Source organism: Meleagris gallopavo, chromosome 2, assembly GCF_905368555.1.
Source record: "Meleagris gallopavo chromosome 2, MGAL_WU_HG_1.1, whole genome shotgun sequence".
NCBI classification, from domain to species: Eukaryota; Metazoa; Chordata; class Aves; order Galliformes; family Phasianidae; genus Meleagris; species Meleagris gallopavo.
The window spans coordinates 62984134-62997588 of NC_139405.1; the positions used below are offsets into that span (position 1 = coordinate 62984134).

At 38.9% G+C, this 13455-nt stretch overlaps 1 protein-coding gene across 1 annotated transcript; it reads right to left on the reverse strand.

Moving 5' to 3' along the window:
- Nucleotides 1–658: 658 nt before the first annotated feature.
- Nucleotides 659–3467, reverse strand: CALHM6 (calcium homeostasis modulator family member 6). Its single transcript, XM_003204269.5, has 2 exons — nucleotides 2428–3467; nucleotides 659–1255 (listed from the first exon to the last, which is right to left on the reverse strand). Exons 1-2 carry the CDS (start codon nucleotides 2986–2988, stop codon nucleotides 842–844), a joined length of 975 nt encoding a protein of 324 aa, XP_003204317.1. The 5' UTR covers nucleotides 2989–3467; the 3' UTR covers nucleotides 659–841.
- Nucleotides 3468–13455: the final 9988 nt, after the last annotated feature.

Sequence of the window (13455 nt, forward strand, 5' to 3'; positions counted from 1 at the left end):
TCCACAAAAGAGGGCAGTGGCATCATCCTACAGATGTGTTTGGGAGTAGAAAATGGCAAAAGCCCAACTGGTAAAACTGGGAGGATGAACACAATTTCAGACAGCATTTTCACTGGACTTTCTCACTGGGGATAGAAAAAAGGTATAACCTTTCTCCAGATGCTTTCAGTCTATCCTGAACAATTTTACTGTGTCTCTATGGCAAAGCCTGGCCCCACTGAGTCAAGGAACATCTTGCTGCTGATTTCAGGGGCCATTGTTACCTTCCAATTTACAATACTCCAGAGCAGATTTATTGCCTCCTAGATGTCAGTGAACAATTGAGTTCTTTAATAGGAGAGGTGAACTGAAACATTTTAAGCATAATTGTGCTTCCTGCAGGCACAAATAACAAATTGGACACTTGTTACTGTGATGACCCAACTCCAAACTATCCTGGGAAACACAGTTGTTGCACGGTTTGGGATACCTTTTGAGTATATGAAGGTGAAATGATACCAATCAGTTAAATGTTTATTTGTACCCTACTATGATACTTAGATTTATGTATCTACACCTTATCAGCAATAAGCTTTCACGATAAGGCTTGTGTAGCATTATAATATAACTTAAAAGAAAAAGAAAGATACAGAGAGATTAACACCCTTGGATCCATATGCTTATTTAAATGTACTTAAGCAAAAGTATGAAATTTATTTAAAAAAAAAGTCTCAAGGGGTTTACATTACCAGCCTTTAACATACAATTCTCATTGATTTCAGTAAGAGCACAGAATAAAGCTTCTTTTAGATCAGTAAGGTTAAAAGATTACCAGTGTTACAAACTGTTGTTTTTTTTTTTACTAAAACCCTTGCTCATTTATATGTGCTTCATCCACAAATCCTAAAACACAGGAAAATTGATCTCTTTCACATGTACTGATCTTGTCTCTGTTTGCACTAATGTATTTGTGTATCATGCTGTAATACTGATCATTCTTACTGAAGGCATATGGGAGTGAAATCTTCTTCCAGTCTTCATTGCTGGGGGTCTGAAATGGTGGTGGGTTGGTGGCTTCAAAAAAGCAATTTATGTTTCTTTCGGCCAACTGAGCTGCATGTTCTTTAGCCTTGGTTTCGAAGTGCTCTCGTTCCTTTTCCAAATAAATTTTCCAGAACTTCAGCTGAAAATAGCTAACTGGGGAGAAACAGCGGCTGATACATGTTGAAATGAGTGCCACAGTAATGATGGCGACTATCAGCAACCATCCTAGAATCTTGAAAAATAAATAAATGGGTTACTAGTGTTTTCACATAGCCCTGTGCGAGAGTACAGAACAAAACATTGAATCAGACATGGAAGCAATGCTTTGTAGGCAGAACAAGGATTTGGCTATCAAATAAGAAATCTTTCCTATTTTGTATAAAATGTTATCATCCACACCACTTTTTGGCTCCTAATTCTGCTGAAAGTAGGTCAGATACAAGAAATGAAGTATATGATCTCATATGGTCTTCCATTTGTGTTTGACCAGTCTGTTCTTTTAGATTTCACTGAAAAATCAGTAACAGTCGATCTTCTTCAGTTTTGCTCCTTTCTTACTCTGTCAGAATTCAATGTTACAGAATCTGCTCTTTTCCAGCTTTTTCTTCAAGAAGCCACATGCTAAATACCTAACAAATTTAAACACTTTGTGTGTGTAATTATAATCTCCTGCAAACTTAACTACATTAATCAGTATTAATGTTTTCCATTAATGTTTTCCTGAAGAAGTGATAATAAATTAATTTTCTCCTGGGGTCAAGGGGAACAAGCACAGAAACAAAACTGGAGTGCTGCCAAATCACTTTGGTTTTGTTTCATTCCAAATGGAAAAAACCTACTCAGAAGAGCTACTTTTTATTACAGCACAAGAAGGAAACTGTAACAAAATGTGCATGTATTTTAACTATTCACCTACACTGTAAGTGTGAAATTAATAATAGAGTCAAGCTTTTAGGTTCATGGTCAAAGAAATTGTCTGTCTTTGTTTCACTTGTTAGCTCACCCTGTTGCAGAGAGGTGTTAGCTTCCCCTATGCTAATGACTTCAGCTTCCTCTCAGCTAATGCATACTTACATAAGTCTGAGATCTTTGGAAGGGTAACAGAGAAAAGCTTTCACCAGGCATAATCTGAACGAGAAGAAAAGCTGCATTGGAAAGTGCTGATATCTAGGCTGGTCTACTCCCAGCACTGACAAACGCTTTGCCATTGCTAGTGCCAAGAAATTACTGTGCAAACACTGAAAAGAGAAGCTAGCAAAGAATAGCCTCTTGTTGCCTTTCTATGTTAGTGTTTTTCGACCAAAGAAATTTTGCTAACCATGTGCTTTTGCTAGCAGGTACCAGTGTGTGTGAAGCAGGCAAGGCAGGAGTCCTTGGGGGAAGAGCAGAGCATAGAGGTCTTACCTGAGACTGTGCTCGAAAGCTGACAAGTCCACCTTTTGAAGTTGAATTCTCATTCAGCAGTTGTCTGGCAACTTTCTCATCACAGGGTATTTTTTCCAGAAGCTCCCAGCATGCTTCAGGATTGTCCATGTCCCTGCACACCTGGTTCCTGATGAAGCTGCTCCCGCTGGCTGCGCACTCGTAGAAGCTTGCGCTGAGCAGGGCCACTGCGATCCAGGTGAGGGGGGCCACCAAGATGCTGGCTGTCACCGGTGCCAGCACTTTCAGGTAGAAGCAACCCTTTCCCCAAGAGCCACAGCACTGTTTTTTCTCCTGAGGGCAGCTGCCTGTGAGCAGGAGCCAAGTCCTGGCATTCACCATGTAGCCAAGCAGAAAGAGAAGGATGGCTGGCACTAGAAGGAAGACACAGCCATACAGGATGTTCCAAGAGTTGCAGGGACACCTGAAGGCCACCGAGGAAAAGATTTGCTCGCTGGCAATTGTCAACAGGGACACAATGCTGTAACCCAGAGTCTTTTGGTAGCGGATACAAAAATTCACTGCTGTGTGCAGTTTTTCCATTTTCTGCTGAAGGATCCAGCGGCCTCTCTGTGTTTTGAGGGCAGTGCAGTCACAACCAGTAAAAGAAAAGAAAAAAAGTAGTTCCTCAAAGCCCACAGTTTTAAAGACTTTCACAGAGCTTTCACTTTCTGTTAGCAATTTTACTTTCACAGGGCTTTCACTTTCTGTTAGCAATTTTGAAGCAGTTCTTTACAGGAAGCACAGAAGTGCACAAATTCACTGAACTGTGTAACAGTCAAGTAAAAACTCACCACAGTGGAGATCAGCACCAAAACAGCACTGAAATGTCTTTTTCTGCAAGAAAATAGCTTACCTTTGTCCTTTGTAACTAGCAGTGGCTTAAGTTTCATAGTCTTCTCACTCAGGGAAGTTTTTGAATGAGGCATCAGACTCAAAGAATTAACAAAATGTGAGAAAACTACCTTAATTGTGTTCATTGTCATCTTTCTGCCACAACCATTTACCCAGGATTTTTGGTTCAAATTTATCTGCTCTTACATGAACTGGGAACCTTCTAACCTGTTTGGTTGTGTCAGTGCTATGAATTCATTCTGAATAGAATCTGAATGCTGTTATCTGCACTGCACTGTTTCTTACTGGGCATTATCATGGCACATAGGTTAACCACAAACCGCAGGGTGTGCATTCACAGCTCAACTAGATTTTCATAGAGACTATTTCAAGAAAGTTCACCAGGTGTGATGTGGCAGTGGCTGTAACCTTCCAAAGTCCTCTATTTTATGGTTTGAGAGATGGTCCTCAAAAGCTAAGTGATGAAGTAGCACAGGGCCTTTTTGGGTTGTTACTCTTGCTACAACGTTTCCTGTGACTGCAAAGACAGTATCCATTCCCATGTTATGTTTAAAAGAAAGAAAAGAATAATAGTATAAAATGGAGTATGTAAAATGATGACAGATTCTGGTGAGCCCATGATGAACAGGTAACTTCTTTGAGACCTAGCTAAAGGTGCTAGTGTGGCATTTCCTCTTCACAGATTAGTGACATACATGGCCATCTAAGTAAGCTATCACATATATTACTTTCCCTTAACACAGAAAAAGCATATCCTGCTTCAAAAGGAAATAGAGACTTATTTTTCTGAAAATTATATATATATTTTTTCTGGCTGGATTCTCTTGATCCATGATGGTGTTTCTTTTCATCTAACCACTATATCTCCCATCGTGGTGGCCTCCTGAAAGGGAACATAAAAGTAAGGAATAACTGTTTTTTATAAGTATGGACTTGGATTTGCTGAAAAGGTTGTTTAGTTTCTTTCCATTTATGTACCATTTACTTGCACAACATGTAAAGAGCTAACAAAAGCTAGAACATGAAATATCCCTTAATAACACTGCATGGAGTTTTGAGGAAGTTGGAATAAGCTGACCTCATGGTTATCTGATTGGTCTTGGTTGAAGAAACTGTTATTGATAGCCTTTTTTTTTTTTTTTTTTTTAATTGCTGTATGTATAATTGCAATTGTAATGATACAGGGCTGCAACTGTTAATTGTTGCTGGAGTGTAGTAAATGGATACAGTAAAGGTCATAATGTGTTAGCTACAATCTTCAAAAGAAAAGGAGGGATTGAAACAAGATGTAGCGATATTGTTAAGCCTACTAATGCTCACTGACGGATAGCCCTGTAGCTGGTCTAGAAAACAGGAAGAATCTGTGCATTTGTACCAAGAAGATGACAACGCGATATTGACCCCTTATACCAGGCAGTTTAGGGAGTTCCTTGTCTGCTGGGCTGTATACCTTTTTTTACCCATGTTGCCACCTATACCATTCTCCAGGATTCAAGTACCAGTTTTGACATGAAGGGATGAAACTGGGGTTTACCAGACTTACACTGGAGGTGCAGCCAGGTCAGTTTTCTACAGTGCCATAATGATATCATTTTCTATTTTGTTGTAAAAGTTCTAGAATGGCTTTTTTTTTTTTTCTTTCTTTAAATCATGCTTGAAACACTGAGCTGATATTTTAATGAGATTTGATTTAATACAAGTTCTAAGCAACATTTTCAGTCAGCTCAGAGTCTATCTGTTTATGTATGAAGAGAGGACTGAATTTCACCCTGAACATCACTTTGCCTGCACCTGTCATTTTGCTTTCTGGTCTAGTGAAATATACCAACAGTTCTTTTATCAGTTTGTTTTTAAACATGCAGAATAAATTCATACAATTAGCAAATATCACAGTTTTGATTTTCACCCCCCTCCAGGTCACTTAAAAGATAAAAGCAGTGTTGTTCATAGCACAGACGTACTACTTTTTCCAATTTTCAGCAAACTTAAAACTCCCTGAGGACTTTCTCTCTTAACTTTTTCTTAAATTCTGCAAGACAAATTGTCAAATATGCTTTTTGAAACTAGAACCAAGTCAGATTAATTTGCCTTCAAGTTTATATGTGTATATACTATTTTCATTCTTTAATATAATTTCTACCTATTTGCCCAGTACAAACACCAGAAGTAGATACTTTCATTTTACAATTTATATTAATATCAATATTTGAACTTCTAGGGGAAAAAAACAGGCTGTAAGAGGTTGTTTTTTCACCTCTTACCAGACAAGAGGAGTGGGATGAGGAAGTTTCAAAGTTTCAGAAAGCATGACACACAATAAGTTCTTCTTTCTTTTTTCTCCAATTTGAAGAATTGCCCTATTTTTCAAACTCAAGATAAAAATCCCCTACACAAACTATGAGAAATAATGTCTGTCCCTACATAGATAATGTGCTATTTAGTAGCTGCTTATAGTTGGAGGCAATGGTTATTGGACCTTGAAACTAGAATTCTTTGTGTCTGGACCAGTATTGGGAAGTACTGGGGTGAAAGAGAACAGTGCAAGCTCTGGATTTGCTTTTACATGCACTGAAAGTGATATGCTTATAGTGCTCAAGTCACATCTGCAATCAGTTTAATCACTAATCACAGCAAAACAAAATCACAATCAGATTTAAGTCAGATAGATGGCAAGCTGAACAACATTATCAGCAAAATGTACCTCTCATCACCTCTTACATAGAATTTCTTAAAGTAAAAAGCAGAGGCTGAGTCTGAGAATCACCAGCTGAACAAAGGATCCTGATGACCAGGAGTGGATAATATCCATAGAGTGGAAAGACAGCAGCCAAGGAACACCACAACTTCACTGAGGTGCATTAAAAAGAACGTGGCCAGCATGCCAAGGGAAGTGATCCTCCCCCTCTACTCTGCCCTGGTCAGGCCACATCTGGAGCACTGTGTCCAGTTCTGGACTCCTCAACTCAAAAAAGTCAGGGAACTTCTGGAGTCCAGGGGAGGGCCACAAAGACGAAAAAGGGCCTGGAACATCTCTCTTGTAACATCTCTTTCTGAGGGACCTGGAGCTGTTCAGCCTGGAGAAGAGATGACTGAGGGGAGATTTTATCAATGCTTATAAATATCTAAAGGGCATAAGTCAGGTGGATGGGGCCAGGTTCTTTCCAGTGGAGCCCATTGACAGAACAAGGACCAATGGGCACAAACTGGAACACAGCAAATTCCACACAAGTATGAGGAAAAAATTCACTGTGAAGGTGTCAGAGCACTGGAACAGGATGCCCAGAGAGGTTGTAGAGACTCCTTCCTTGAAGATATTCAAGACCCACTTGGATGCTTTCCTCTACAATTTACTTTACAGGACCTGCTTTAGCAGGTTCTACTTGATGATCTTGAGTTCCCCTACAATTCTCCAGCCCCTACAATTCTATGATTCTATGATTCACCTGAGACTACTTTTAGCATTCTTTTATTTCTCTGTAATAAAATATATGATTTCAGGAAAAAGTTTCATCTAAAAAGGGACGGAAGCTCTCTGTGAAAAAGGATTAATCCTCCCCTCCGAGCAAACACATTTTCAGTAAATACTACAGAGATGTGGGTGAAGGAGAGGAGGCCACTCTGGCTGGAAGGAGGGGAATGCTTGTGCCATGGGTCAGGCTGAGGGGCAGCAATGGTTCTGCCAGGGGGGGAACACCAGGCAACCTAGGGGTCTGGAGATGGAAAGGCAGAGGAATTGCAGAGTTGCAAGGCCATGCTGCTGTTAGCTTCCTATTTACCTCTGTACATTGTTTTCTCAGGGCAGCTATTTCCTGCTCATTGAATTAACACTTCTGTCTCCACAATAGCTGCAAAGCATTAACTGGAAGTGTTCAGAAAAGAGGTTCTCTATTTAAAGAACCCAGAATTCCAATTTAATGGGTGTTCTTGCATTTATTCACGTTAAATTTTGTGCCTACCAAGTGGGATAAAAACAATGCCATGGTGAAAACAGAGAGAAGTTTAAAAAAAAAAGGAAAAAAAGAAAAAAAGGTGATTTTGTTATTTGAAATATCCTTTTGTTTTGAAGTATGCTTTACTGAGATGAAAAAATCAGCTCAAAACAAATCAACTTGTTCAAAGTTTCAACAAGTTTGTCCTTAATGTTGTAAATTTTATCCCTTCTTTTGCAGCTGAGTGAGTCTTGCATACTTTTTGGGAGGAAATAGCTCTAGTCCAACTAGTTATGCTGTTATACCAAATGTGTGATACTGTTCTTGAATGCAGCATATGTGAGTGCATGTTCACTGTGGGATTTGTCAGTAAATATTGAGAGGATCTTGTTTTATGTTACATCATTTTTTGCAAACCATTCTTTTTCTAGCTGTTTCTATGAAAGTTCATTGTGTCTTAAATTTCTGTCATTAGTCTTATCAAGCTCAAATTTGTCTTCACTTTATTAACCCAAAAGCCTTTGGCAGAACGGAGCTTGAGCTCCACAGTGCTGCCAATGGGTTTTATAACAACTGGACTCGTTTCTTCAAGTGAAAGAGTTGTAAGCTGTATTTTCAGTGCCCAATTAGGAAAGACAGAAAGAATGGTCTTTCTGCCCTAGGAAAATTCTCGTAATGCTTTTTATCTCTTTAAAGCTTTACCAGTGGGAGCTTTGTCTGCACACAGACCCACACCTCCCCTCCAGGTGGACAGACCTCCCCCGGAGGCTCATTACCTCAGTTTGTGAAACGAAGGAAGTTATTCTGGCTTTATGATTGAATCAGTCCCACATGTTTGTGAAGTGTCACACATCCCAGTAGCACCACATAAATCATTAGTAACACTAATACTTAGCAGAGCAGCAGGTGGAGAAGTAGCGCTTGTGGCTGTGCGTGTACAGCTTACAAGTACTGGGATACATTATTATGGTATTTTAAGACATTACATTTATTAGGTTTAGAATGAAAATCAGTTTTAGTGAGTAGAAAGGAACCGGGATATCAAAACAAAGCACAGCTCTGAAGGAGGCTCTGCAGGTGGAATCTGGTTCTCAGTATGATGCTACAGAGATGTTTTGGACTTAATGTGTTCATAACTGCAAAAGAAGTTTTAATGCCATATCATTTTACATACTAGAGGAAAAAGACCGAGCTTTGCTTTCTTGGAAGTTACTAATTGGCTGCTCAGGGTGAATTACCTGACTACAGATGAATTGATTCTATTATCTGCCTCACCAGCACTTCTTGATTTCTTCATAAAATCTGACAACTTCTAATCCTATGAACCTTCCTAATCCTTTGAAAATATCACATATTTTCTTATAAACTCAGCAAATATGCTACAGATCACAGCCAGTACTTAAAGAACCATGCAGACTTCCTTACAGCACATATAGACTGTAGTTGAATGTAGGTTGAACAGTAAAGCCCTTTGACAGCTGTAGGCTATTTGGTTACATGAAGCCCACTACTGGTGTGAAAAGCAGCAGGGAAAAACAGCTAGAGAAAGCTGGTGCAATTACTTTTTTTTTTTTTTTTTTTAATATATGGGAATGCAGGAGAATGTGGCTATCTTCACATTATGACACCATATCTTGCTGCCTTGATTGTCAAATAGCTTAGATTTCATGCTATCCTCCCATGTCTGTGTCCTAATGCTTTCTCTTTATATGCTACTTCTGTTAATACGCTAAAATATCTTCTGTACCTTTTCACTCCATTAATTCTTTTCCACTTTTTAAAGCTTGAACAAATTAACCATTCTATCTAATTGGAATAGTGGGGATATGCTACTTTTCCACTCTTTACTTTCCCAACTTGGACTCCTTAGCTGTCTAAATTTTGATAACTAAGAAGACATTTTTCTAACAGGAAAGCAGTGTAAGAGCTGAGATCTTATCCCTTTCAAAGCTTCCCACATGTACCTGTCTATCTTAGTTATGCTGGTAGGTTCAGAAATCAGTGCATGAAATCAAATGAGATGGTTATGAATGAAAAAAAGAAACTGAATTCCTCTTGATTTATAGGACAACTTACTGTTTGACTATTTCAGATCTGTGGATTCAATACAGAACTAAAAAAACTTAAAATTGCGCCAATTCTGTCTCTCTGCACAGATCTGAACTTCAGGCACAATCTACAAGGGAAAATCTGTGGGTCTGTGTTATCTGTAAATTTCAAAAATAGCCATGATAAGTTGCAAGTATAAAAGAAATGGTACAGGTGATGTGGCCTGTAGCCATGCATTTGTTCAAGATTGCTTTGTGCATACATCAGAGACAATTGGAATCAAGTCTTTGAATCTTTTGCTTTTGCAAAGGAGAGGCGACTGCGCTCCACTTAAAGTGGATTTAGGTATTAACAGATCTTTAGCCAAAGTATGACAACTTTGTAGACAGATGAGTGGCTTTGCTCCTAAGGGAAATACAGGTCCGTTTTCTGGTATATCAGGAGACATTTCAACTTTTTTTGAACTCCGGAAAGAAAGTGTCCACTCCTGAACATGTGCAGCAATTCCTGGCTAAAGGGAATAAAAAAAAAAGAAAGAAATGCAAGGAGTTAGACGAGGTTTTTTTTGTTGTTGTTGCTTGTTTGTTTGTTTTTCTGTGATTGCTTCACCCCAGTAGCATCTCCATTCTAAGCAGACTTGAACCTCACGGTCTAGAAGCATATACATAAATCTACATCCCAGCAACAGGAGAGTTCTGGGAAATTTATAGTATTTTCTAGAGTGAATACTGAGCAAACCTGAAAGAATATCACTTTTGAACGACATGTGGAATGCAAGGGCTGTGAATTAACCATGAGAAAATTATTATTAGCTTAGTGTAAACAGCAGTTTTTTTTTTGGATGAAGGGGTAGTTTTCCACTCAGCTGAAAAGCAAGACGCATTTTACATTTTGGGTTGAGAAATTGCTACATTGAAAAATGTTTCATAATGCAGAAAACAAGTGTTTAACAGACTCATCTGGTCTTTAGAATACACAGAGGAACAACCACCTCTGTTCCCATAAAGAGAGCATTTGATCTTCTTTTTAAGGGAAGCAAGTTATTTCTTAATAAGTTCAGACTACTAGCAAACCAGCTATTCATATGGAAGAAACTGCTAGAAAGCTCTGGCAAATCATGAGCCAGCAACTGAACCTCAGCTCCCTTAACATTTGTTTTAGAACAAATTAGGACTTGATATAAGAAAGAAAGAAATAGGAGATACAAATCTTGGAATATGGATAAAATTCCTGTCATCAACAATAAATCCATTCCTTGCTTTCCTTGGAATGGAGGTTTCAATCACGTTTCTGCCAAGGAGAGCTTACCAGGGACATATGTAAATAAGACATCATGAAGGTGACAATCATGAGAGAATTCACATTTGAGAAACTGTAATTCTGTAGAGGACTTGTGTTTTCCTTTGAGGGAAGAATCAGAGAGCAGGCTCTGAAATACAGGGATGAGTGACTTTCATCAGGAGGCAGGAGTAAGCATGGTTCAAGACTTCCTTACTTGACGTGGACTTTGTTTGACTGCAGTGTACCCCATTCTTGCATATATTTCTTTCTTGCTCCATTTTGGTTCTCTGAAGTACGAAGACCTCAGAAAAACTAAGTCATAATTTTCGTAATTGTTTTTCTGGTCCTCACAGCAACAAGCATGGCTTGTTACCACACAATCTGGTTTTAGTGCTTCAGATCTGATTCCCTGAGGGACAGCAAAAATGAAGAGGCTGATGCAATGTAGGAGGGATGAATCACAGCTCACTTAGTAAACACATCTCTGTTGGTGGGACAGAGAGCTTGGGGTGGAGTGTAGAGGGAAAGAGCAGCTGCAGGTCCTTTTAGACTTCTTCAGCAAAAAGACTTGTTCTGACTTTAACATAGGATTTTTCATTAAGCACTTGAACCAAAGTAATGCTCTTAATTGCGGCTTTTCCAGTTGGCAATGCCATCTGTTGGGAGAACTTTTACACTGTCACAGGAGACAGGCATTTAAGGGAAGTGTGCACCTTCAAGGGAGCATGAAAGGTGAAGGTCATTCCCCTACAGCCAATTCGACAACAGAATTCAAGAGGATTCGGCTGTGGAGTCAGAGCAGGGGCAGTCTTCCTCTCTTATTGTTCCGGGGTCAGGCAGGAGTGAAACCAGTGAAATCATTGTGGTTTGGGAGCTTTTGTCTTCACAGAGTCATATGGTCATGCCACAGTTCATTGCCTACAATAGATATATGAAGAAAAAGTAAGTGGCCTCTGCTAAGGTGGCAATGCCCAACTTTACTTTTGGGGTGGGACATACTATCTGTCTTAGAGTACATTTGTACTGGGCTCTTTCCTGTCAAATAACTGAATGTGATACAATTCATATATAGTAGGGTAGACACATGCCACAGGTGCCAACCTTACTGCGCATATGCCATGCACACAGATATAAATACACTGCTGTCTGCACACCTTAAAGAAGTTTTTAGAGAGGGAAGGTGGGTGTAGACTGTCACCACTGTGATGAGTCACAGAAAACCTGATGGATCAATGTCTTTCCTAGGGTCTCTCACAAGCAGGCACAGCAGGCTACCAGCCAGCAAGGTGGTGGTGACAGACCATTCCTCATGGCTATATTCCTTAGAGACCCCACAGTACTTTTCTTTCTGTGACTGGGGGATATCTATAGCCCAGATAGATAAGGTCATGTATCAGGAAGCCCTGAGTTAGCCAATGAGCTTTTGACAATGAGCTGAAGAGGTCTGAAGTCACTTTACACCAAAACAAGTTAGAACTCACCTGAGAACAGTTGAGAAAAATACAGCTTTCTCAGCACCAAGGCCAAAAAGATGTTTGTCTGTCAGTATAAAGAGGATTCCCACAATAATTCTAGTATTTGGTGCAGGCATTCTTGTAGAGAGCATGGATATATGCCTGACAACAGGTTTTTTTTCTGCCTTTTGGAGATTTGAATGATCACACCTATGAAATTAGCTGCATAATTCCATTACTACAGAACCTGGTTGATTTACATTGTTTCCTTCATACTTTTGTTAATGTGAATTAAAGCAGGGAAGATATGGTCTTGCCTGTATGGATTCACACACTCCTTATCTCATGGCTACTGCAGTTATGTTCAGTTTCATTGAAAAGTGAAGATGAAATTTGAATTCTCATGAAATTAATTGTTTTGCTGTTTATTAGAGTAGCAAACCAGGCAAGTATGAAGTTAAATTAATCACTCATCTTCATTAGTTATTATCAGAAGAAAAACTGATGTTAGTTTTTATATTCTTTGAAGTGCTTTGTTTCAAGGTTAAACTTGTTTAGAAAACAGGTTGAGTGCTAAGGACCAGATGGATACATCCAGCACTGAATCACACAGGCTGCCTGCTGCAGAGTTCTCCTGAAGTCAACAAAGAAAGGACAGAAAATAAAATCTGGCCTCTATTAGCTGAGTCTGACTTAATAGCTTAAAGTTATCCTTCTGAATTATAGCAAAGTAGCCAGACCAAAAGGATTAAAGTTAGACAAAAGTGTATATGATCAGAAGTAAGATTTTCACAGACCCAATAAATATGCTTGTAATGGCCTGGTACAAAAATCTATTTTCCAGACAATATATACTTTCAAAAACTAAGAAAAAAATTAATCACTGGAAAATACGTAGGTAACAGAAGAATTCAATACATTTCAGACATACAATACTTCAGAATCAACTTTAATCTTCAAAGATTTAAGAAATGAGGTAATGCACTCCATTCCCTTGGCTTCCCTCAGTCACAATGATGTATATAACATACACATCCAGTTTTTAGATAATCTCAAAAATCACTTACAAATCTAAGAACCAGATTCCACCTTCAAACATTCACACAGCTACCAGTGTGCTAAATTCCCAATGACTCTGCTCGGAATACATTGAACTAAGTTCAGCTTAATTTAGACTGCAGCCCTGAAACAAATTTGCATGACAAAAAATCAAGTTCTGAACAGAAGTTGAGAGAAGCCAATTGTAGAATAGCCGTATTTTCATGTGACCAAAGACGCAGAACATGAACATTTTCAGAAAGCAGAAAGAGGCAGACTAAGAATAGGATCAGAGGCATATGCCAGAAAAGCTTTGTAGGGTGACTCCGTTTTAAATAGAAGTCTAAAGATAACTTTGTTAATGGATATCATACAATGACATTTTGTGGTTCAGTATACCCAGA